At 40.1% G+C, this 23,495-nt stretch overlaps 3 protein-coding genes across 3 annotated transcripts; 1 reads left to right on the forward strand and 2 right to left on the reverse strand.

Annotated features, from left to right (window-relative positions):
- Positions 1-330: 330 nt before the first annotated feature.
- reep1 (receptor accessory protein 1) lies at positions 331-8,699 on the reverse strand. The gene is made up of 8 exons (XM_026152215.2): positions 8,509-8,699; positions 6,224-6,296; positions 6,037-6,113; positions 5,749-5,869; positions 5,189-5,302; positions 4,788-4,947; positions 3,128-3,390; positions 331-456 (listed from the first exon to the last, which is right to left on the reverse strand). The coding sequence occupies exons 1-8, from the start codon at positions 8,682-8,684 to the stop codon at positions 385-387; spliced, it is 1,056 nt and encodes a 351-aa protein (XP_026008000.2). The 5' UTR covers positions 8,685-8,699; the 3' UTR covers positions 331-384.
- A 1,477-nt stretch (positions 8,700-10,176) lies between these two features.
- Positions 10,177-13,116, reverse strand: chmp3 (charged multivesicular body protein 3). The gene is made up of 6 exons (XM_026152259.2): positions 12,958-13,116; positions 12,384-12,444; positions 11,906-12,085; positions 11,653-11,774; positions 11,326-11,440; positions 10,177-11,182 (listed from the first exon to the last, which is right to left on the reverse strand). Exons 1-6 carry the CDS (start codon positions 13,000-13,002, stop codon positions 11,043-11,045), a joined length of 663 nt encoding a protein of 220 aa, XP_026008044.1. The 5' UTR covers positions 13,003-13,116; the 3' UTR covers positions 10,177-11,042.
- Positions 13,117-14,693: 1,577 nt separating this feature from the next.
- On the forward strand, positions 14,694-23,347 carry hspa4l (heat shock protein 4 like). The gene is made up of 19 exons (XM_026152258.2): positions 14,694-15,079; positions 16,026-16,083; positions 16,180-16,320; positions 16,466-16,588; positions 16,679-16,778; positions 16,873-17,006; positions 17,095-17,339; positions 17,434-17,510; positions 17,602-17,753; positions 17,884-17,990; positions 19,004-19,137; positions 19,517-19,713; positions 20,006-20,080; positions 20,432-20,575; positions 20,802-20,927; positions 21,047-21,154; positions 21,672-21,791; positions 22,226-22,387; positions 22,477-23,347. Exons 1-19 carry the CDS (start codon positions 14,973-14,975, stop codon positions 22,666-22,668), a joined length of 2,502 nt encoding a protein of 833 aa, XP_026008043.2. The 5' UTR covers positions 14,694-14,972; the 3' UTR covers positions 22,669-23,347.
- The last annotated feature ends 148 nt before the right edge of the window (positions 23,348-23,495 follow it).

Genomic DNA, 23,495 nt, shown 5'->3' on the forward strand with positions numbered 1-23,495 from the left:
GTAATGTTCAGTGACAGTACATTCTGTTTAATAACAGCAGACTAATGCCTGGGAAGACACACATGCCTGTCCAGACTTGATAGATTAAAAACAAAGAAATCATAAAGATGAAGCACACATAAACCTGTACATAAATACATATTCAATAACCAACGAACTCAAAGTGTCTTCTCAGCATGGCACCCATTCACTCATTTCTCCTACCTCAACATTTTAAATCATGAGTCACTTGCTATATGCTGTATATAGAGGGGTCATCATAGGTCACTTTGGTAATACCTTATTCCAAAGCAGGGCTGCTTCAGTCATGTAGCTTTTGGCCATTCAGTATTTTTGTTTTAACTTCTTGCAGAAAAGGCAGCTGGAGTAGTCTTGAGGACAGTTTCACATGGCTTCATTGTTCGAAGAAAGAGCACTCCTGGATCTTGTGAGAGGCCTTAAGACTCTATGAGGAGGCTAGAAGGGACGAGAGAAGCGAACAGAGAGATGGAATTCAGTCAGCCAGTAGCTGCAAGGAGTCGCAAAGTATTTATTAAAGGATAAAGGCTGGCATTATTTTGTATTTTTCTTATTGTCAAGATGAAAGCAAAACTAAGAAACAGTTTCCCTGTTTTTCCAATTTACCTCTCAGACCAAAGCCTGTTTATTTCTACAGAAGTCATTAACAGGAGAGGAGATTGCAAATATTTACTTTAATTCCTTTTAAGGAGCAGACGGCAATTTAAAAAAATGTACTGTAAACATTACAAAAGAGGAGTAAACATTGTAGTAGTGAATAATCTTCTTCTGTGGATTATCAGCTCAGTGTGCTGGGACCAGACTGTCTCTAGGGTAAAAACACAGCATGTAACGCTTTCAAAGGTTGCCAAGTGCAACACTTTTACTGAAGAGGCTGCCTAGTATCACTATGACTGTGAATGTGTTGTGTTTAATTCTTTGTTAGGGACACCTGTTCAGCTGCTTATTAACACAAATATCTAAAGAGCTAATAACATGGCAGGAACCCAGTGCATTTACGAACAATGACCTGCTGGATATTGAGCATCAGAATGGTGAAGAAAAGTGATTTAAGTGATGGCATGGTTGTTGGTGCCAGATGGTTCTGGTCTGAGTATTTCAGAAATTGTTGATCTACTGGGATTTTTCCCACACTGCCATCTGTAGAGTTTACAGAGAATCGTATGTAAAGAGAGAAAAATGCAGTGAGTGGTAGTTTTCTGGGTGAAAATGTCTTTTTGATATCAGATGTCAGAGGAGCATGACATGATTACCCAAATAGCCACTCTTTGCAACCAAGTTTATGCAGAAGAGCTTCTCTGAACACACAAGAGCAAAAGATCACTTCAGGTGCCACTCCTGCTAAGAACAGGAAACCGAAGCTGCAATTTCTACAGGCTCAAAAAATTGGACAATAGAAGAAATGCTGCCAGTATCCTAGTATTTTATAGGATACTATGGGTCCCTTAAAATCAACTCTTTATGACCACAGTACCTATCGTCTGATGGCTGCTTCCAGCAGGAAAATGTTGCATGTCACAAGGCTCAAATCATCTCAAGCTGGCTTCTTTAATACGACAGTGAGTTCACTGTTCTGGCCTCCACAGTCAACAGATCTCAATCCAACGTAGCAACTTTGAAATGTGGTGGAATGTGAGATTCCCACCATGGATATGCAGCAGACATATCTGCAGAAACTGTGTGATGCTATCATGTCAACCTGGACTGGAATCTCTGAGGAATGTTTCCAGTATCTTGTTGAATCTCTGCCATGAAGACTAAAGGTAGCTCTGAAAACAAAATAGGCTCCACCTGGTAAGAACAAGGTGGTACTTAAAGTGTCTGGTGAGTGTATGTTGAATCAAATGTGGCACAGAATAGCTTAAATGACATCAGTATTTACTGACTGTTGAGAGGCTGTTCATAATTTTAATATGCAGCTTAATTAAGAGCTTTTGTCTTTAAAACTTGAATTTGGCCTGGTGGTTAAGAGAAGCATGCTTTACTGTTTTTCTCACGTTTCTCTTGTCAATAGCGAGACCTTAGAGCAGGGGTGGGCAATCTCAGTCCACGAGGGCCGGTGTCCCTAGATCTCACCTTGGGTCAACACACCTGAATCACACAATTAGTTCGTTACCAGGCCTCTGGAGAACTTCAGGACATGTTGAGGAGTTAATTTAGCCATTTAAATCAGCTTTGTTGGTTCGAGGACACATCTAAAACCTGCAGAGACACCGGCCCTCGTGGACTGAGATTGCACACCCCTGCCTTAGAGAATAGTAATGAATAGGTAAGTTTGGCCTTGCATCATTGGAGCTGTTACTAACTGATTGGGAGGGGGAGGGAAAAAGTCCTAGGTCTTGAGGCGTAAATGCACATTTGTTTCTCAGCAGAGTATTTGTGGTATCAGGGGACTGATGTGGTAATAACTTAAAAACAACAAAAAACTACAGTCCCATGTTGATTGTGATGAAACATTATGTCACTTAGCGCATGCGCTGTGGCTCACTGATGTTTCTACCAGGGTTTGGGTCGCACAGGAATAAGGAACAAGCTCTTTCAGGCTTTAGCTACCCAGGCAACACTCATTTGTAGTATCAATTCATTGTTGATTTTTTCATGTGATCTTCTGACAACTGAAAAAAAAATATTGCCAGCTTTATCCTTTAATAATCCTGCTTTATTTAGCTGTTCATTGAGAACGCCAATCAAAGACATACTAGGTGTTGAGGTTTATGAATGAATGCTGGTTCATTCCAGGGAAGGATTTCACACAAACATTTCCACATCAAAACTAAAAGTTATTCTAAATGGGTGAAACACACTAGAAGGCAAACCGTGTGAATTTATCAACAATGTTTAATATTTCCAAAAAATCTGAGTCACTGCAATCATGCAATCATTATTTGAACTAAATAATGTTTCTACCAAGTTAATGCATGATTCAGTTTCATCAGTGCAGAAATTCTATTAGCAATCTGGCTCTCCACCATCGCATAGGTACTGGACCATGATGATTTATTTAGGCACGCAGCAGCAGAAATTAGTGAATCATTGAGTAAATCACCATTCTCAAGGGGCAGTTAGGATCAGACAGCAGCTGAGCAGCCACGTTCACAAGGCAGTGTACCTCAGGAGCCTTCCGCTTAGTCAGCCTGAGCTGTGGAGATTTTGACGCTGCCTGCGCCTCTTTCCTCACCTCCTCAGGCTGCTCCAGAGCCACCGGAGTGGGAGGTAGAGAGGGTGCGGAGGGTGGGGTGGACTGGGGTGTCATAGTGGGTGTAATGGGCGTGGGCTCAGACTCAGAAGTTGAAGCATTCTGGGACAGAAACTCCTTGGAGTCCCACTGGTCCAACCCCAACACCTCAAACTCAGTCATGTCAAAATCCTGCCCTGTACCGTGGGAAAAGGTCGGCAGCAGGGAATGAAAAACTAACCAATCAAAGGCCTAATGCTTCCCATTTCATTACAGAAGAGATGTAGCTGATTTTGGTCAGTTTGGGGATTACGAATGCTCATATCATAATGCATCATCATCCTGCATGCTGCACGACTGAGATCAAACACCAATTTGCTGCAGCAAATACAAGCATAACAAGGCTGTTCTTATTAGCCCTCCTTATGTCCTCATTTCTATTATTTTAAGAGTCAGAGTAAACCTTCTTAGCCTGTTTTCCATGTCAAATAATGCCACAACAGAAGACAAAAGATAATATCGTAGAAGCTTTAGTGATTTTGCATTTTGGTGATTTTGTTGTTGTCAGCAAATCCAATGATCTCACAAAAAGATCAAAACCACAAAAAAGCAACTTTCTGATGCCTCTGCGCCTTAAGCGCCATTGTTATACAGAAAGTATAAAAAACACATTAATGAACCACATCTTAGCTCCAGCTGACATTTATTATGATTCATATTAATTTTAACTCCACCCCAAACCAACCATGCAACTAAAAATACAGCTCGCCAAATGTGTATTAATCCACAGCTGAAAATAGTCCCCAACAAATGTATCCAAGTAGCTACACTGCCCAGCTGTTTAGGACATTATTTAGACATATAAACATATGCAGCCTTAAAATGAACAACAGACAACGTCTAAGTCACAGAAAGTAATGGTTTTGGTCTTTTACTTGGATTTGTCGGCAATAACAAAGATCCTCAGAATGAATGAAAATTCAAACGCTGGCTCAGATGTTTACAGCAGCTTGGTTACCAAATATTCGATGACATACCCTTGCTAAGATTCATTATTTAATAATACCGTAACCCCATCGATATTAACAGTTGTTGTTACTTCTAAATTTAATTACATGAAAAATTTTTTAAATTATCTGAAAAATACAGCACCGAATTAGTACAAATAATAACCGATTCCACTGTTAAAGTTGGCACAAAATCCCTCCAGCTGCATGCGAGTTTTGTCACAGGATGGTTAGCCCTGTGAGGGCCTGACCTGCTCCAAACAGGAAGGTAGGGCTGAGGTTAGGGGGCCAGTCAGGAAAGCTGAGGTACTAAACAATATCTTTGGGCTTAAACGAGCTTGAACAGGAAAACAGATATCGCCTCGATAATCTGCGTCACACAAACCAGGCAGGCACTGCTGCAGCATTGTAATGGCTCCTACAGTGTGCTCATCGAGCCCATATTTCCATATTTTTTGGTATGTTGTGCTATTTAACTCATTTACATTTTTATAATGCTTTATAAGACTATTATTTGTTGTTTGTTTATTTAGTTTTCAGGGCTACTGTAGGTGGCATGAAGCAGTATGGAAATCACATCTCCTCACCCTTGTAGCTCTCAGACTTGCTGCGCATCATAGGTCGGGTTCGGTGCTGTGCGGCTGCAGGCTGCGTAGAGTCGGAGCTGCTGTTAACAGGGTCAGACTGGTAGGAAGAGAGATCCTGCATGCTGAAACTCCTGAGTCTGTCTGACAGAACTCCTTGACCCTAAACCGGGAAAGGCTATGTTTTAGTATCAGCAGCAGTGTGAGACAGGCTGGGGATGACATGGCATCATGAAATACACAAACATTACAGTAATCTGCTGCGTCCTCTGCTTCAAAAACAAATGTTCAAAGCTTCATGAATGTGATCGGCCGCAAAAACAACAAGCTTGACACATTATTTACAATGCCCGAGCACCGTACCCCCAGTGCAGTACAAAACAAATGTCCAGAGTCTGCATTACCTTTGTTGCAGCCATGACTGCAGCTGTGGCTGCAACGTTCAGTCCTTTTCTCCCAAAATGCACCAGTGTGTCATAGCTTTTGTCCTTTGCTTGGCAGATATACTCATCAATGTCCTAAACAAAGAGCAAAAAAAAAAGAATCACATGAACATGATGTATCTCATTGGCATTGTGTAATTGCTGGACAGCTGTTTCATGTGTTGCTTGACTGCATCATTTCATTCTGTGGCTTTTGATCTTCAGAAAGCTCATTTATCCATTTCCTGCCACACAAACAGAGGGGGGGAAAAAGGTGGAAAGGAAAAGACGAATGGAAGAAGACTGTGACATGTCTTTGCCTTTGTCCAGCGGACACATTTTTAAAAGCTTAAGTGGGAAAGTGAATTGGCACAAAGGCACTTTTGTTCCTGAGACAGTCGCAAAACTCCAGTTCTATTAGACACAAAACCACGCGTGTTAGCTTAAAGCCTAGACTGAACATTTTGCCCCCTATGCCTTTCCTTTAACGGCACCAGAGGAAATAAAGGAAGATACAACAACAAAAAGGAAAGGGATTTCACCTTTTCTTTTGAGGAAAGCGTGGGATGAACAAACTTCCTGTATAGCACACTGGAACCTTTAGTGTAAGGGGATAGCAGCCACACCACAAAGGCTATCTTCAGTTCATAGTAGAAAGGAAGCCTGCAGTGAAAACACGGAGTAGCAGTAAAACACAATAACTTGTGTTTTTTTATGTCTGCCATAAAGATTGTTAATGATAACCCTACAAGACTCAAGACAAGAGTTGAAATATATTCCCCGGAGGGCCTCTGTACGATCATTGACACAAAACATCTGCAGTCACCTACCAACAAAGAAACATGTCTGTAAACACTTCCACAGATGTAAATAGGGCAAATATTATCCAGTACATCATCCATTTCACCTGCAATGTCATAGAAAAGTCAAATCTGTTAATGCAAATCCACATAAAACATTTCTATTTACTAATACATCATGGTGTTACTATTGTAAAGCTAAAAACATTTTACTCACGTATTCTTTCACATCTTTGGACTTCACAGCTTTATAAGAAGAGTATGCAGGATATAGTGTACCAAAGACGAGTCTAAAAGACAGAAAACCGATTAATATTCAGACATAAAAAAACGTGCCACAAAGACATGTTTAATGCAATAAAACATGATTAAAAACAATAAACTGCTGTGAAAAAGTCTATGTTTTGTTTCCAAAGTGACAGACTTTCTTGTAATTTTTAAATTGATCTCCATCAATAATTCTCCAGGCTTTCTGAAAATCTTTCAAATGTCTTCTTTGGACACTGGCTGTTGTTTAACTCATATGCTGTACAGTCTTTGTACTGCAGGAACTATCGGTTCCTATGACTACCTGTGAATCCTTTGAGCACCTAACCCAAGGGATGAACCAGTGTTGTGACTACACATAACTGACAACTTAGTGAAGAAGTAATTTTATACCTTTAGGCACTTTGTTGTTGTCAGGTTCCCATAAAAACACAGTTTGACAGGCATAAAATAGTATTTTTGGACCAACAAGATGATTCCTAAAGAGCCAGTAGCTGAAACTTTGTAATTTCTCAGCATGGTGTGCAGCGTGTCCTTAAAAAATTTGAGGAAAACTGACAAGCAGAGAACAAAAGACATTTGATAGAAAACAGAACAAAATGCAGGCAACATCCAAAGACAAGCTTTGAATGTCCTTCATAAGCTTGGAGAACTATTCCTGAAGACTACTTAAAGAAACAACAAGAAAACTCATCTGTGAGAGTGGAGGCATTAAAGAATAAAAGTGAACACATCAGATTTTTACTTTAAAGCTTATTAGTATTGCACAGCCTGTTTTTTTCCTCTATACTCTATTTTCATGTGTATTTGCATGTTTTTAATAAATCGCTGCACCTATTTCCCATTTTCCTAGCAAATTACGAGGGGTGAAAGACTTCTCCACAGCAGTGTATGCTGTGCATTAAAGCAATCCATATATAGACATTTGGGAATAATTCTTTCTTCTTAAGCATTTGTATGTACATTTTGTTTTGAATCTTTGGACCTCTTGTAGACATTTACAGGTTTCCAGGAAAGATGAGGTCAATCAGAAACTGTAAAGTATTACTCATGGCTAATACGGGCTTGGCAGCTGACAGATAAAGTCAAGTCATTTCAGGTAAAATTAGTTCACATATGTTGTCTTTTTTCTTTAAATTCCTCCTCTTATGCAAGCACCTGTGCTGCTGGGTGTCCGGACAGAGACGTGGACTCTGTGAAAGTGCTACAACCAAGCAACAGCAACAGCTGCGTAAGTGTGACCTGATCAAATTACTGACCCACATCATGTTGCTCGGGCCTGGCCGGCTAACTCGGAGTTCAGAAACACAAGGACGCTTAAAATATCGACGCAGCTAAAACCTTTCTGTTGGCCACCGATCCAAAAACGAATCTGCATAACCAGGTTTTGAGCTGCCAAAGCGCTGGCAGTCCAATCAGTGTAACAAAATCTCGTTATCAAAATGTAATTGCTTCCCTATTTCGAGGTTAGAGCCTACTGTTGCTTTACACAGTCTGCAATGATGCTGATTCATAGTTTGTGCAGGCGAAAAATAGCCATGACCTACACTAATAATAATAGGAAACAGGCAGCTATTGATATAAAAACATGGGGGTATATGCATCCACTCTTATAACATGAAATGCTCTTGCATTGTAACCTGAGAAGGCTGACCCATCCCTTTTGTTTTTTTTTTTCCAATGTGGGACATCCACACTCAATATTGGTCCACTCAAAGACCGCTCCTGTTGTTCAGACACCTCGCCACTCAGTGACATTTAGGGCTTCTGGCTATGAAAGAAGCCCCCAGATTTCAGGATCTGACTCATTTTTATCATCTCGTATGACGATAATACATTATTCACTCAATAACGTCATCTCTTTGTCTAGAATAAAAAACAAATCACTTGATAAAAACAAAGAGTGGCAGACTGCTGCGCGCTGCCAGCCTGTTAAGAAATACAGTAGGTCTATACAGGCCCGGGGCTCATTCCGGCTGAAACGACAAAGTACAATCCCATCAAACCCGGGCTGCTTTCAGTCAGAAATGAACAGCACGACACTTGCTCTCTATGTTGACGTCTGATTCTGATTAAAAAGGCTGTCAGGCAGAAATGCGGGGGCTTGTAAAGCGCGCAGCTTCTCCACCGTTAATGTGCGTCTCGATTTGCCACCTGCAACAATCAGGCGATGCGATCTGTTCATATCCCTCTATGACAGAGAATGTTTTAAATGAATTTAAAAAGGGGACTTACACCACAAGTCTAGAGATGATCCAGGAGACCATTGCGCTGGGAAGGCGACAGGACGCGCTGTCTGCAGGGAGGAGTTTCCTCCAGATGACAGGCGCGTCCAGGCGGCTGCGTGTGGACGCACACAGGCGGCAACGTGATGCGGGATAAACAGTGAGCGGCCTACAGCTCTTATCCATAGATGGCAGTGTTGCATTGCACAGACAGCAGACACACAACATGCCGGAGCGTGAGTCCTCAAGCCCACAAGGGTGTGTGGATGTGTCGATGCAGGGTTGCAAAGGAGACAAATATCTCCTGTTCCCCCTCTCCGTGCTCCTTTTAAGCGTTTGTATTCTGTAATCCCTTTCAAATTTACCTTTTAATACTGCAACCAAATCCCCGTAAAGCTCAAAGATCCACAAACTACCTCCTACTTGGAATAATACGGTAATACTACGTGGCCGATATGTTTGAATGAATACTTTTGTGGTCATTTAAATGAAGGTACACACACACATGCATTACTGCAACGAAAACATTTTAATTAGCGATTTATCTACAAGTAAACTTCTTGATTGCTTGCTTTATGTCCGAATAGTAGAGAGTATTATCCATCACACTGCCTCAGAGCTGCAGATAGGAACAAATGTTTTAGCCTGAACACTCTTGAAAGAAAAGATTAAAGAAATGTATTAAACAACTGTAACGAGAACATGGTGTTTTCAACTGTTACCCATTAACACGTCATGCTCTTTAAACTACACACAGGCCCACTTCAGGATGCAGGGTTCTGATGGTGTAACATTTTTAAAGGGAATTTTTACAATTAATCAAATGACCACAAATCAAGTGACACTGGGGAATTTGAGGAAGATGCAGAGTAGCTAGTGTGGCCTAAAACAACGAGCAAGAGTCCAAATATTTCAGATTGTACTGACTGTAATCTTGCTCACAGTTGACATTTACAACTGAAGGTCAAACCTTATTAAAATGACCTCATAAAAACTAAAAAGTGATTTCAAGGACAGGGACATTGCCTATCCTCGAAATTCTCATCCCCTGGTCCCAAACCTGAGAACACCTGCATTACCAGAGCAACAGTACCTTGGCTTTGTCTAGCCTTTCACACACAAACTGCAGCCAGAGCACACAGGCGAGGTTTTGTTACCGTCCAACAAAAGCTGCCAAGGGAGGGCCGTGGCTGGCAGAAACTTGACCCTTTTGTCCATTTTAACAAAACGGACCAAAAAACCCCCCAAAAACAAACAAAAAAAGAAAAAGCCGGTTTGAAATGGGGTGAATTGAAAATGAACCCTTCCTAAAAATTAAAATTCTGCTCCTTTAAAAAAAAAAAAAAAAAAGAAGAAGAAGAAGAAGGCATTAGTTTATTATAGTTTGACACATAGCTCCTGCATTTAATTAGATAGACTGTTGTCTTTGGAGTAGTCTCATTAAGGTCTTTATTGTTTATATAGGCTATTTTTTTGTGTGCCGGTTGAGCCATTTTATCTGCCAGACAGCATTAAACCGACTGTGTGCACTACTTTTTCTGACCCGCTGATTGGCTGATTCACATATCCCAAAAGGCCTACTATAACAAGAAGAGACCTGAGATGTTAAAAAAAACAACACACAAAAAAAGAAAGGTTAGCGTGATCAGTGCTGCAAGCAGAAACAGGCAGAGACAAGTTACTGGTAACTGTCAGCTTTATTCTTAAAAGTTAATTTCTTTTTTTCTCCAAGACATAGAAAAAATATACACACAGTACATCCACAGTACATACGTTCTGAACACCCAACTTATTTCCTCTGCTTGTTTCTGTTTAGGAGGGAATCATGGGGATGAAGTCAAACATTTAACGAGCTGACTGCTAATGTCAAAAAAACAAACAAACAAAAAAAAAGTAAAGTAGTATGCGTGGAGTTTCCGATCAGTGTAACGTGTATAGCCACAGAACGAACAGACACATTTTGACTGGACTGTACAGAAAACAAAAAGTGAACCCCATCCACCAACATCTAGTGTTTCGGATTTTGTAGGTTAACTACAGGTAAACGGAACAAACAAAATAATAATAATTTGATCCTAAGTGATTAAAAATACAGCTGAATGGCCATTTCTGATGTGACTTGTCATCAACAGTTATTCAGTCTGTTGCATTTGGGATCATAAATACTTCCACAACCAGTCTAGAATAACTTTGGACAGAAGAAGAAGAGTATGATGAAGCACTGTAGGCACAGCAGGCTTTTCTTACTTACAATATGTACACCTTCTTACCCTTCTGCTTGACTTTGGATAATAAAGACTTACCCAGGGTTTACCCTTGATAATTATACACAAAAAGCAAAAACGTATTTTCTTCTGGCTGAGTAAACCAGATGACTATCGAAAAATTGACTGTCGTAGCACAATGTTAACCCCAAATGATTATGTGAATTTATAACAAGAAGCGATGAGGATACTCGAAACTGTAACCTCTGCACCAGAATGATCTCTGTCCTTCACGGAGTGAGCCACCTGACTTCGACAGGCAGCACAGCGGCAGTTCACCTTAGCTCCTCAGGGCTGCCAATCTTGACTGCATCTCTTCAATGTCCTCCTCTGACTCTTCATCTGAAGCCGCAGTGGCTCCAGCGGGCTCCATTTCAGGCAGGGCATCTGTGACTTTGTTCGGTGCTTTGCCAAGGGCACCTGACAAGAGAAAGCAGAACCAGCGTTTTCAGTGTTTTGACTTTATAGCTGATCTGTGGTTCAGACTTAAACTCCCTAAAAAAAACCCCCAAAACAAACAAAAACAAAAATGTGACTTTGAGCTGTGATTTTATTTTTGTCACCTGCTGTGATATCAAAGAGGATCCTGTCGACTTCCTCCTCCGCTGCTTCCTCCATCTCCTCTCCGTCTTCCATGCTCTCAAAAGTATCTTCCATCATTTCCTCAATGATACCAGCCTGAAAGGTAAATATGCCAAGTTTTAGCTTTACTATGAAAAGTTGTGAAATTTCTTTGGCACAACAATTAAATTGATCAAAAATTTAACACAACTGTAACTAAAATAATATCTCAAATTCAACAAAGCAAAATAAACAGAATTAAAATATTAGACAACATCAGTGACACAGTGTAACAATCACGTAACAATAATATCATGGTAAACAGTGACCTTCGTCATCTCCTTCGACAGCTCCCTCATGGTGGCCTGGATCTCTGGGATTTTGACTAGATTGTGCATGGCTTTCATGACGTCTGTGCTCTTCTGCATTGCTCCAGCAACACGCGCCACAGCTGAAAACACGCAAAACAGATTTCCTCAGTGACAGAGAAGAGCATTGATGATCACAATGTCATTAGAAAACCTGCTCTAAGTGACAAACTAAGAACGCCCTCCTCCCCATCTTGTGCGCTGCCACACTCACCAAGCTGATTCTTCATGCTGAGAACTACAGAGTTCATCTGTGCTTTGGAAGCGTGAAGTTTTGTGACAGCTCGTTTGGACTGAATCACCTCCTTCGCAAGCACCACGCACACATCTTTCTGTCCCTTTTTGGCAGCGTCTTTGATGGATCGTTTAACTTTTTCTTCTTCTCTTTGAATATCTGAAACCAAAATATGTCAATTTCATTACACAGACAACACACAATTTATCAGGTCTTTGATTATATTTATTACATATACAAAAAGCTAATTTGGTATCTTTATGACTTACTGAGTCAAATGATTATTTTACACCTTCCAGATGAATAATTAAATGACAGCAATTATCAGACAATTCAAATACATTGTACTTACACTAGATTTATAACTCCTCAGTTTGGTTATCAGATATTTAGGTGAAAGTGATATAAACTGAATGTAAACGGTCCTGGAAGTGTCAAACTCTGGCTGTAGTCTTACCTCGAATTTGTCTGTCCACCACTCTCATTTCCTTCCTGATTTTATGATTCCACTCCTTAACCTGAAAGAGCACATTATCTTATTAAAACATGACACAGTCTCTGTTTCTCGGCCAGCTACAGGTGGATGTACATGTAATATTCGTTTTAACACGGGTGTCGCAATACAACGACGCCATGTACAGCTGCTAATATGTAATGGCTCATAAGGTTGGCTAAAGTGAGGACAGCAATGGTTTGTTTACAGTGAAGACTTATATTAGCATGTATGCTAACAGGCACACTACTATAGAAAGCATAAATCGGCTAATGGACACCGTATACAAGCGTGTGATCTTGAATAGTGTAAAAAAAAAAACTATGTAAGCTAATGTCAAACTTGTTGTTGTTGTTTTTTCAACTAGAGTGCTGTTGACTACTTAATTATCAGCCTGAAGTATCAACATACAGGACGGACAAGCCCTAGCTGTGTGACAGCTAACGTTAGCAAGGATAGCTAGAGCCACTGTCTTTCTTTGCTTTTTGTCCACACAGCTCTTAAAGACAGGTTCTGGTCACCATCAGTCAGTACTTACCAAATCAGCTGCTGGCTTCTCCTGTGATTTCCCGAACAGTCCCATCGTAAACAATGTGTTAAAAGGCAAGCTAACCTATTTGACTTGAACTAGCTGGCTAGCACAGCCTGTTAAACTATCACTTCCTGTTCTGGCAAGGGGCGCCGCGGGCTGAGTCCGAATATGAGTAAACATTCACGTCCTCAACAAGAAAACAGGGAAATAAGAACAAGTGTTCAAATAAAGCTGAAATCGAACGAGACACTCAGCAGTGACGTGTTATGGGTTTGCCCTAAAAAAAACTGAAGGCATTTGGATCGAATAAAAAAGAAAGGTATTACAGTTTCTTTTAAAAAAATCTCTCTATTCTCATTTTAGTTTAGTCTTTATCATTTTAAGAGTCTGCTATATTATTATATTTTATCTTTTATGAATATAGTGTTAAATAAATAATAACAAGGTCTTCGATGTCATGTGCTGCTGTTCATCTCAGGTTGCATTTATGTACTTGTAAAACTGGCTAAGGACCTGATTTTATTATTATTATTATAAATATTTTAATTATGTTATTTAATTATGTAAAACCTTAGAATTTAAAGAATGTGTGCATTTTTGTTTTGTTGTGCCATTTAATACCATGACTTTAAACACTATGAAACCCCCCCAAAACTCACAATTAAACATTTATTTTGGAGATAGATAGATAGATAGATAGATAGATAGATAGATAGATAGATAGATAGATAGAACAATATGACAGCAATTTTCCGTTATTGTGTTGCTTTGCTAACAACTTGCGGAAATCTGAATAGGCTGTAGTCAAAGTTTAAAAATATTCAAATAATATAATATATTGGGTAAAGTATAATAATATAAAACACCCCCTAAAACTAATTTTTGTTTTCTTTCTACTGATATAAAATCATGTCTTTATTACTATGCACCGGTTGGCATAAGGCTGTTATGTGTGATTCTATCTTTACTGGAAATTGCCTTTTGTGTGACACGCTTACCTAACTTAAACACGATTCCTTAATCCAATAATATAATTAATATATACATTTAGGCCTTTTATCTGGAACATTTTATCTTATGGTAGGTACCTAAACAACTTAGCCAGAAAAGTTATGTATATCATATTTTGTTTAAACAAAGAAGTAAACATAAACAGATAAAACGCATTGAAATAAAACCAATGAATGAAATGAATATAATTCAATGTGATTACGCGCAGTGCAACCCTCTGTTGTCATTTCCATGGAGATAAGACACGTAAACAGCAGCGTCATATGTCGCTATAAACAAATGTTTGCAATAACAGTAAATATTACTGTACCGACTTAATAAACTTGTATGTATAAGCAATATATCGTCTTAGGGCACTCTAAGCTTTACCTCTCGCAAACAATGCTTTCAGGTAGCGCTTACGTACCACTATCTCATCAGATATGATCTAGCTATCAGTAATGTTAAAGTCATAGATATTATAGTTGTATGCGTATTGATTTTGAGGCACGTGAGATGTGAAGGTAGAAACTGTACCTGCAGGTTAAATTTAGGGTAAAATTTACGTCAGGCCCGTGCCGATTACCGATGACGTACTCAATGGTCCCCTTTTCCAGGTGGTTCTAGATTTTTCTGTTATCGATTGGTTGCCGCACCAATCACGTAAGGACATTGGGTGTGACGCAGCCAATCACAGGCGTACGTGGGCGGGTCCGAGGAGATACAGTCAGTCGGAGCCGCTGGGTGATGTTAGGGCTGCCTGGGAGTGGGAGAATCCGCTCTGGACATCATTGCTCTCTGGGATTACACTGAATGAGTTTGCTATAAACAGCTTTACTTACATAACAGCTAGTAATTCAGTTAGTGCACGCTCGGCTAGCCGTGTCGTATATTTTCAGAGCGGACGACACGCTTAAATAAATTTAAAATTAGGAACAGACCGCCATTGTGTGTTATTTTTCCCCCTTCCTCCTAGGTGTGAGTGCGGTCATTTGCGGAGGATAACTTGGGTGAATTTAAGAGCGCTCAATATGTCAGTGGTAGGCATTGATGTGGGTTTCCAAAATTGTTACATCGCTGTGGCCAGGAGCGGTGGCATTGAAACCATTGCCAATGAATACAGTGACAGATGCACGCCGTAAGTATAGCCGAAATATTGACAGACATCATCGCCGTGTAAGTGTGGTCTGCCTGTGAGTTTGTTACGCAATGTTTGCAACTGGAGGCGCACTGACTGAGCGGTGTGATGCACAGGAAGGCAGCAGGGATGGTGGCGGCGGTAGTGATGCGGCCTTAGTTCATTTCCCGTCACAGCAGGTTATTATAGGTCTTTTTTAAATAACAGTTTATTTTTGTAGGTAGTTGAGATGTCTCCTGGCTATCACCACCGAGCTGCGCAGTGCACGACAAGCTGACTCAGTTAACCTACTTGTATTGTACATGTTATTTTGTTTAATATGCGTTTTAAAGTGTTTGCATACTGTACAGACATCAAAGGATAACGAATAGGTTTTGACATGGTATAACGATAATGCGTCAGTTAAGGCCCGTCTACAAACTGCATCTTTAACGCATGCAAGTGCTTGATCAGAAGTGACAGAGGATTAAATCCCAGGGTGAATGTAAGGAATCAACTTGGCGGACTGAAACAAATCATCTCCAAGTGGGTCTCCGTTTCTGTAAACTGAATTTGCTGCAGCATCCGTGGAAAGGAGACTGAGAGGAGCATTGCACCTTTAAGTGCATGAGGATATTTTTCTGTGGCAAGGTGAAGCTAGGGAGTGACTTGTCACTGCTAGCCAATGTGAAATGAATCCTTGTGTGAGGAGAAGCGTTGGTCTTTGTCATTAAACACAACGATTTTCCTGTTTTTTCTCTCTTTATTTTGGATAGAAAAAGCTTAATTTTCAAGGTGATCTGCTATGTCTCACTGCCCTAGTTTGTAGTTCTTGTTCAGACACTCTTCCCCGTGAACTATCCCTCATGGCAATGCTCAACATTTCAGTTGGCAGCCATCGAAATTGCAGTTCTTCTTCGTACGCCACATCTGTTAACAGGATTACTTCTGTTTGTTTCCCATTAAGGGCCTGTGTGTCTTTGGCCTCCAAAAATCGCATGATTGGAAATGCAGCCAAAAGTCAAGTAAGATCATCCATGAAATTTTATTTTTGGCAGACACATTACATCTTCAAACAGTTGTCTTTTTTTAATCTTTGCTAAGTATTTCCTTTCTTTCAGATTATAACAAACTTCAAAAATACAGTCCATGGCTTCAAAAAGTTCCACGGCAGAGCATTCGATGACCCATTTATCCAAGCAGAAAGACCTAAACTGCCTTACAGCTTGCATAAGCTGGCCAATGGAACCACTGGAATTAAGGTAAAGTACTTTACATCTTTTTCACCACTTCCCATTTTTTTCCCCCCATCTTTGCTTTTTCCATCAACTTCCAAGCAACCGATCACCTTCACCCTTTTGGTTTTTAATTTGCTTCGGGTCTCCCTAAATGCTTGAGTGTTCCTAGGTGCGTTACTTGGACGAGGATAAAGTGTTCACAGTTGAGCAGATCACGGGGATGCTGCTCACCAAGCTGAAGGAGACGTCAGAGAGCGCCCTGAAGAAGCCGGTGGTGGATTGTGTCATCTCTGTGAGTGATGAAAACGGTGCACAAGACTTGTCGGTGTAATTCAGAACGCGGTTTTGAGGAGAACATTAAGATTTGTACTCTGCTTTACAGGTCCCAAGTTTTTTCACAGATGCTGAAAGGCGGTCGGTGTTCGATGCAACTCAGATTGCAGGGCTGAATTGCTTGCGGCTAATTAATGACACCACTGCAGGTCGGTGTTCTTGGATACATTAGTAACTTTATGAAGTGGCCATAGTCAAACATGGAACGTAAGGGTTGAAAATAAATGTCTTGTCTATGAACAGTGGCTTTGGCTTATGGGATCTACAAGCAAGACCTTCCTACACCAGAAGAGAGGCCGAGAAACGTGGTATTTGTGGACATGGGGCATTCGTCATTCCAGGTGTCTATCACTGCCTTCCACAAAGGCAAACTCAAGGTTAGCCTTTTGCCTTCCTTCTCGTCCTCCAGCTGCATCTGCTCTTTTGTTCTTAAATTCTAAACTCCGTATCAATCTGGTGCGTCAGGTTCTTGCCACAGCATTTGATCCATACCTTGGAGGGCGTAATTTTGATGAGGCATTGGTAGATTACTTCTGCGAGGAGTTTAAGGGCAAGTACAAGCTCAACGTGAGGGACAACCCGAGGGCTGTGCTGCGGCTATACCAGGAGTGCGAGAAACTGAAGAAGCTCATGAGTGCCAACTCCTCCGACCTGCCTCTAAACATAGAGTGCTTCATGAATGACATTGATGTTTCCAGCAGGATGAACAGGTAAAAACCTATTTGTTGTTGTTTTTTTTCATCTCAATAAGCACACTTAATGTGGATATCTAAATTGTTTTTTTCCAATGTTTAAATCCTCCAGGTTACACTTTGAAGAGATGTGTGCTCAGTATCTCATGAGAGTTGAGATTCCATTGAAATCGGCCCTTGAACAATCAAGTACGCCCCTTAGAGTTATTAATTCATTAATTGATATTAATGTTAAACAAAGGAAGAATCTGCTCAGGAATGTGTATGTTTTGTCTGGCAGAGTTGAGTCGGGATGATATCTGTGCAGTGGAGATAGTTGGAGGAGCCACAAGGATCCCGGCTATCAAAGAGAGGATCGCCAAGTTCTTCTGCAAAGACATCAGCACCACACTCAATGCAGACGAAGCTGTAGCAAGAGGCTGTGCACTGCAGGTTGGAAGATCCTCGGATATTAACACCCAGTATTTCTTTCCAATGTAATATGAAAAAAAATAGTAGTGATAAAATGGAGTAAATATGTGTTCGTCTTTGTGGTTTTGCTTGTGCGTATGTGTCTGTGTAGTGCGCAATTTTGTCACCAGCATTTAAGGTTCGGGAATTCTCTATCACTGATGTGGTTCCTTTCCCAATTACTATGCGCTGGAAATCACCCACAGAGGATGGATTGGGGTAAAGATAGCACCACTCTACAAGAGACAGTGTTTTTTGTGATTATGTGTCTGGAGGACAAAAACTGGTTTATGTATACATAAATATATGTATTTCTACCCTGTTTATAGGGTAGTCCTAACCTACAGTACTGTGCAAAAATCTTGAACCGCTTTCAATTCAATCTTTAACTTTCAATTCTTTATATTTTGTAAAAAAATATAAATGCAAGGTGAAGGTGAAAAAATGGAAATAGGTTCAGCAGTTTAGTTCATTTCAGTAAAGATGAGGGGACTTGGAAAGGACATGACTTTTCCTCTTCTGTAGATGGTTTTTAGGCCTGTCACCTTTTTCTCCTGCGCTCCACTTGTCACTTTATTCTCAGATTTTTTTTAAGGACACCCTGCACACCATTCTGATGGTAACAAAGTGCCTAAAAATACCATTTAAAACTGGTCCTTTGCTAAGTTGTCTGTTATGTGTAGATACAGCATCGATTCGTCACCTGAGTTAGGTGGTGTTTTCATGCTAGAGTGATTCATAGGTCAGTGTAACTGGTTCAGTAAATAAAAACATTCTGAAAATTGTCAGTGACTGAACTGAAAATGAGGGGAAAAAGCAGCCAGTGTCCAAAGAAGAACTTTGAAAGGAAAGATCTTCAGAAAGCCTGAAGAACTATTGCTTAAGACCACTTTTAAAAACATGAGGGGTGGCTCAAGACTTTTGCACAGTACTTTAATCGAAAATATAATAAATACCTAAGAGGTCTAGATAAGAGTTGATTATATGGGCATTAATCTAGTGACCTTTTTCATTACTAAAAACTAAAAGTCTGCACTTCAATCACATATTGACTGATGTACAAAATACAAAAACTGTGTCTTTGTCTCAAACATTATGGAGGCTACTGTATGTATACTTACTGCTTTTTGCTCCTCCAAATAGACGAGTCAGCTCTAGGACACAGTATCTGCTGACTGTGATTACTTTCCATTGCCTGACTTTGCTTTTTTTTTGGCTAATTTGTGCTACAGAGAGTGCGAGGTGTTCAGTAAGAATCATGCTGCTCCTTTTTCCAAAGTGATTACCTTCCACAAGAGGGAACCCTTCGACCTTGAAGCCTTTTACAGCAACCCTCAAGAACTGCCCTACTCCGACCACAGGATAGGTAATGGTGCTAATTCTGCTCTATTAGCATCAAAGTGATCAGTCCTTACTTGGTTTTACATAGACATTGCATGTATGCATGTATCAGGTTCCTTTAACCAGCTGCACAAGTATGCAGAAAGAGGCGGCTAATGTAGGTGCGCTAAGTAGCTGGCCCAACAAATTGATGGCAATTAGGAGTAAGGGAAGCAGGTTCTCGTGTGACTCAGCCGAACATCATAATTATCTGTACTGTATGTGTATCACCATGTGGTGGGTGGGTGTGTTTTCTCAAGTGGGATATCTTTTTTTTTTTTCTATGCAACTGCCAGTTTCCTGTCACAAGAACATGTTGAGGTCCTATTAAAGAAGCCGCTCCTTTTCTTTCCATCTGCTTCCAGGCTTTTTTTCAGTACAGAATGTGGTTCCCCAGCCAGATGGTGACAGCTCTAAAGTGAAAGTCAAAGTGCGCGTCAACATCCACGGCATCTTCAGCGTGTCCGGCGCTTCTCTGATTGAGAAGCAGAAAGGAGAGGGCGAGGACATGCAAACTGATACAGAGCCAGTGGTGCAGAATGAGAGCAGAGCAGAGGAGCAGGTAGGATTATTGTTGCCACAGTCACTCTTGTGATGCCACAGATGTCAGCTGGTCAGTTTCTTTGAGCCGTTCAGAGTTAAAGCACAACAGCTATTGGATAGAATGGGTACTATTCTCATAAAATTTATGTTCCTTATTGTTTATCAGTGGATTTCCGCCACTTAAAAATCAGCTTTTTTGTAGTTTTTTGAAAGATACTATCATTAATTGATCTTTTATATGCAATGAAAAATATCTAATGCTGTGACACCTGACTTAAATCTTCGTTAAAATAATTATGTATGTGTCTCAGATCAAAATGCAGGTGGATCAGGAAGGCCAAACCCAAGGGGAGCCGCAGAATGAGGATGCCAGTTCCAGCAGTAAGGTTAGTCAGGCTGCGATTTAAGGATGCTTTAAAACTGCATGTTTTTCTTGTTTGTTCTTGCTCATATCAGACTGTATTGATAATAAGACAAGCAGAACCCTGATACTGATATTGTTGAGACATGCTTTCAATTAAATTAAGTATTAAGTAATTCATGTATTGTCACAGATTCTGTATGCGAGCTGCTGAATTCATGTCAGCGCTGCTCATTGATGCATCTGTGCTACAATTAGATGGACTCATGCAGTATTAATTAGTCTAAAAAAAAAAAATAGATGATTATTTTGGCAAGGTGCCCCATGTTTGGAAATCCAAAAAGGCCTCATTGTGTTCTCTGGTTTCCAAATTTAGGAGGGAGCAGCTGGTGAGAAGCAGGACCCAGCAGCAGGAGGAAGCAAGCCCAAAGTCAAGGTGAAGAGTATCGATCTTCCCATTGTGATCAACAACATTCGACAGCTTGACAGTGACGTCCTTTCTAACTTTGTGGAGTATGAGGTGAGTGTTGCAGGTGGCCTTTAGAAAAAGCCGAGTCATGCTCTGATACAAGGAATTTTATATCTATGTATGAACATCTACTGTTGTAATATATTTATGGCAGAAATCGGGACAAGCACAGGTTTTATTCAGAAATGTCATACTGTAATATCGTATGGCACGCCTTGGTTGAATCATCCGTAACTTTTTTTATTTTTATTCATTCATTTTAATTTTTTCATCATAGCGTCAGATGATTATCCAGGACAAACTGGTGAAAGAGCTGAACGACGCAAAGAATGCTGTGGAGGAGTATGTGTATGATCTGCGGGACAAACTTTGTGGGATTTATGAAAAGTACATCACTGAGGGGGTAAGTAGTACTTTTTGCATCTATTATAGCAGCCCCCATGTTGCAGTAAACGACTATTATATCTGAGACGATGTATGAAGAACTGATCTGTATAAACATTTCATGTTTGTTAATAACAGGACAGCAACCGGCTGACGCTGATGCTGGAGGACACAGAGAAGTGGCTCTATGAGGATGGGGAAGACCAACCCAAACAAGTCTATGAGGAGAAGCTAGATGCACTTATGGTATGTTTACATTTATTACAAGAAAGATTTTGCAGACTACTGCATACAAAAAAATATTTATGCCCCAAATGCTAACTTTTAGTAATTTGATTCGATGTAAATTTTCCATTTTGTTACATAAGTAAATAAACCGGTTCTAATATAGCGCTTTGCTACTCTGCTTGAGCACTCGCTCATACAACATGTCTCATTCACCCATTCATACAACCACCAGCCTTATGATTAGTAGATGACCTGCTATATCTCCTGAGCCACAGCTACTACTTAGCACGCATATTTTCCTTAATGATTACTTGCTTAAATAAACCTTTGATTTTATAAATCTCAGTGGCACTTTACCCAGAATTGTTGCTTTATGTTCATGTTTCATTCATTCATTATATAATCTTATAGATTGTAATTTATGCTGTGATTTGGAACTTTCTAAAAGTTACGTTGAATAAAGAGTAAAGATGTAAGAATATTTTAAAGTGGTAGTAGCTTTCAATGTTAACGCAAATTTTTTTTTATTCTCCAGAGGTTGGGCCAGCCCATTCAGGACCGGCACAGGGAGCATGAGGACAGGCCGAGAGCATTTGAGGAACTGGGAAAGAAACTGCAACTCTACATGAAGTTTGTAGATTCCTACAAACAGAAGGTAAGCCCTCTTCTGACTGTGATGTTCTTCCATTACTCCTTTACAGGAAAAAGACAGAAGTAGGATTTGTGTTTGGAACTGCATGTTTTGTGCAGTGCGTTACAAATACTGTGTTATGCGAACAGGAAGCGTGATAAGACATATAAACATAGATGACTTGACACTTATAAGAAATACAGTCTGTAACTGATACTTGAGGTATGTGACAAAATAACCATTTATTTTTATATTTTACTGAGAGAATATGTTGATGGTGTCTTACTATGTTTATATCCTTGATCTTGTATTCTAAGTGTTTAAATTATTTTCGTATTTTAGCTTATATAGTTTAAAGTGTATTTTGTTATGGGAAAAATATAATAGGATGACTTTGTTTTAAAAGAGATACATTTTAGACCTGCTAAAGGTTTTCTTCGTCAAAAACTCTTTCCCAGGACGAGCGATTCCTTCATTTGAGTGCAGAGGAAATGAGCACTGTGGAGAAGTGTGTGACTGAAAGCATGGGCTGGATGAACAGCAAGATGAATGCGCAGAGTAAACTTGCTTTAACTCAAGACCCAGTTGTCAAAGTAGCAGACATGATCGCTAAAATCCAGGTGTGTGATCCGCTTTTTAAGATCTAATAATCTTCTTCCTTTAGTGAGAATGACATCTTCTGATTCTCCTTTGCTTGCTTCTTCTCCAGGAGCTGGAGGACATATGTAATCCAGTGATCAACAGGCCAAAGCCCACAGTGGAGGAGGCCCCCGAGGTGAACGACCAAACCAGCGGAGCTCACAACGGCCCGACGGCTAAGCAGGAAGGAGCGGAAGGAAAGAGGGAAGCAAAGGGGAGCCAGCAGACGAAGCCGGGCACAAAAGAGATGGAGGTGGACTGAGATCTGTGTCCGACGCGCAGACTCCGCAACCATCAACGCGTTTACCGTCACACGGCATCTAGACAGGCGCAGAAAAATCAACACCTGGGAACATTTCTCAGTCCTCATCAACCACTTATGTGGATCTGTTTTTTTTGTGTCCTCTCCCATTGGATTTTACCATTTGAGGTTTTTTGTTTTCATCCTTACGTGTGACACTGGTGTGCTTTAGTCTCTCAAAGGTTTGCCATACTAAAAAAATTAAAGAATGCCACAATAGATGAAAATATGAGTCTGTCGTAAAACCGATTCCTTCGTATCTCACAGGAAGGTACGCTTTGTGTTTTGCATTCCACGTGTCTCTTAAGTGTCCAATATCACCCATAAGAGAAATAGACAGTGCTGTCCATGCCACTGCTAGTGCAAACCTTTTAGTTAGTATACAATAATACAAATTATATTTGTATTCAACGAGTTCGAAGAGATATGTCCGTGTCTACAAACTGTAAATATTATTTTAGTAAACAAAAGCAGCCAGCATAGACATGTACATAGAGAACACATTCTAGTGTTACAATGGAAATGCTCATATACCAAGTTTCCTTTAGTGATTGGTTGCCTATTTCCTTTTTTTTTTTTCTTGCATTTTTCCATATTTAATTGAAGGTGGGGGAAAAAATAAACGCATTTGTCTGCAAGACTAATTTGTACGTGTGAAATGATTGATTTTCAGAAGAAAGTGGCCATCTGTGCTGTACTTATGTTTTCAGATGTGATATGGAAAGTTTCAATATATATATATATTGAAAGTCATTTGTAGCAGTCATTTACTCTTAAACATGCATTAA

This window comes from Astatotilapia calliptera, chromosome 19 (assembly GCF_964374335.1).
Source record: "Astatotilapia calliptera chromosome 19, fAstCal68.1, whole genome shotgun sequence".
Taxonomy (NCBI): domain Eukaryota; kingdom Metazoa; phylum Chordata; class Actinopteri; order Cichliformes; family Cichlidae; genus Astatotilapia; species Astatotilapia calliptera.

Bases quoted from the DNA above. Each gene is read 5' to 3' on its own strand.
- reep1 (XM_026152215.2), bottom strand. From the start codon at position 8,684: ATGGATAAGAGCTGTAGGCCGCTCACTGTTTATCCCGCATCACGTTGC. The intron at 6,297-8,508 runs GTAAGTCCCCTT...TCTGTCTTTTAG, and splicing joins ATCATCTCTAGACTTGTGGT to ACTCGTCTTTGGTACACTAT. The intron at 5,870-6,036 runs GTAGGTGACTGC...TTTTCACTGCAG, and splicing joins ACAGACATGTTTCTTTGTTG to GCTTCCTTTCTACTATGAAC.
- chmp3 (XM_026152259.2), bottom strand. From the start codon at position 13,002: ATGGGACTGTTCGGGAAATCACAGGAGAAGCCAGCAGCTGATTTG. The intron at 11,775-11,905 runs GTGAGTGTGGCA...GCGTGTTTTCAG, and splicing joins CAGCATGAAGAATCAGCTTG to CTGTGGCGCGTGTTGCTGGA. The intron at 11,441-11,652 runs GTCACTGTTTAC...TTTACCTTTCAG, and splicing joins TGTCGAAGGAGATGACGAAG to GCTGGTATCATTGAGGAAAT.
- hspa4l (XM_026152258.2), top strand. From the start codon at position 14,973: ATGTCAGTGGTAGGCATTGATGTGGGTTTCCAAAATTGTTACATCGCT. The intron at 16,084-16,179 runs GTAAGATCATCC...CCTTTCTTTCAG, and splicing joins GAAATGCAGCCAAAAGTCAA to ATTATAACAAACTTCAAAAA. The intron at 21,155-21,671 runs GTATGTTTACAT...TTTATTCTCCAG, and splicing joins AGAAGCTAGATGCACTTATG to AGGTTGGGCCAGCCCATTCA.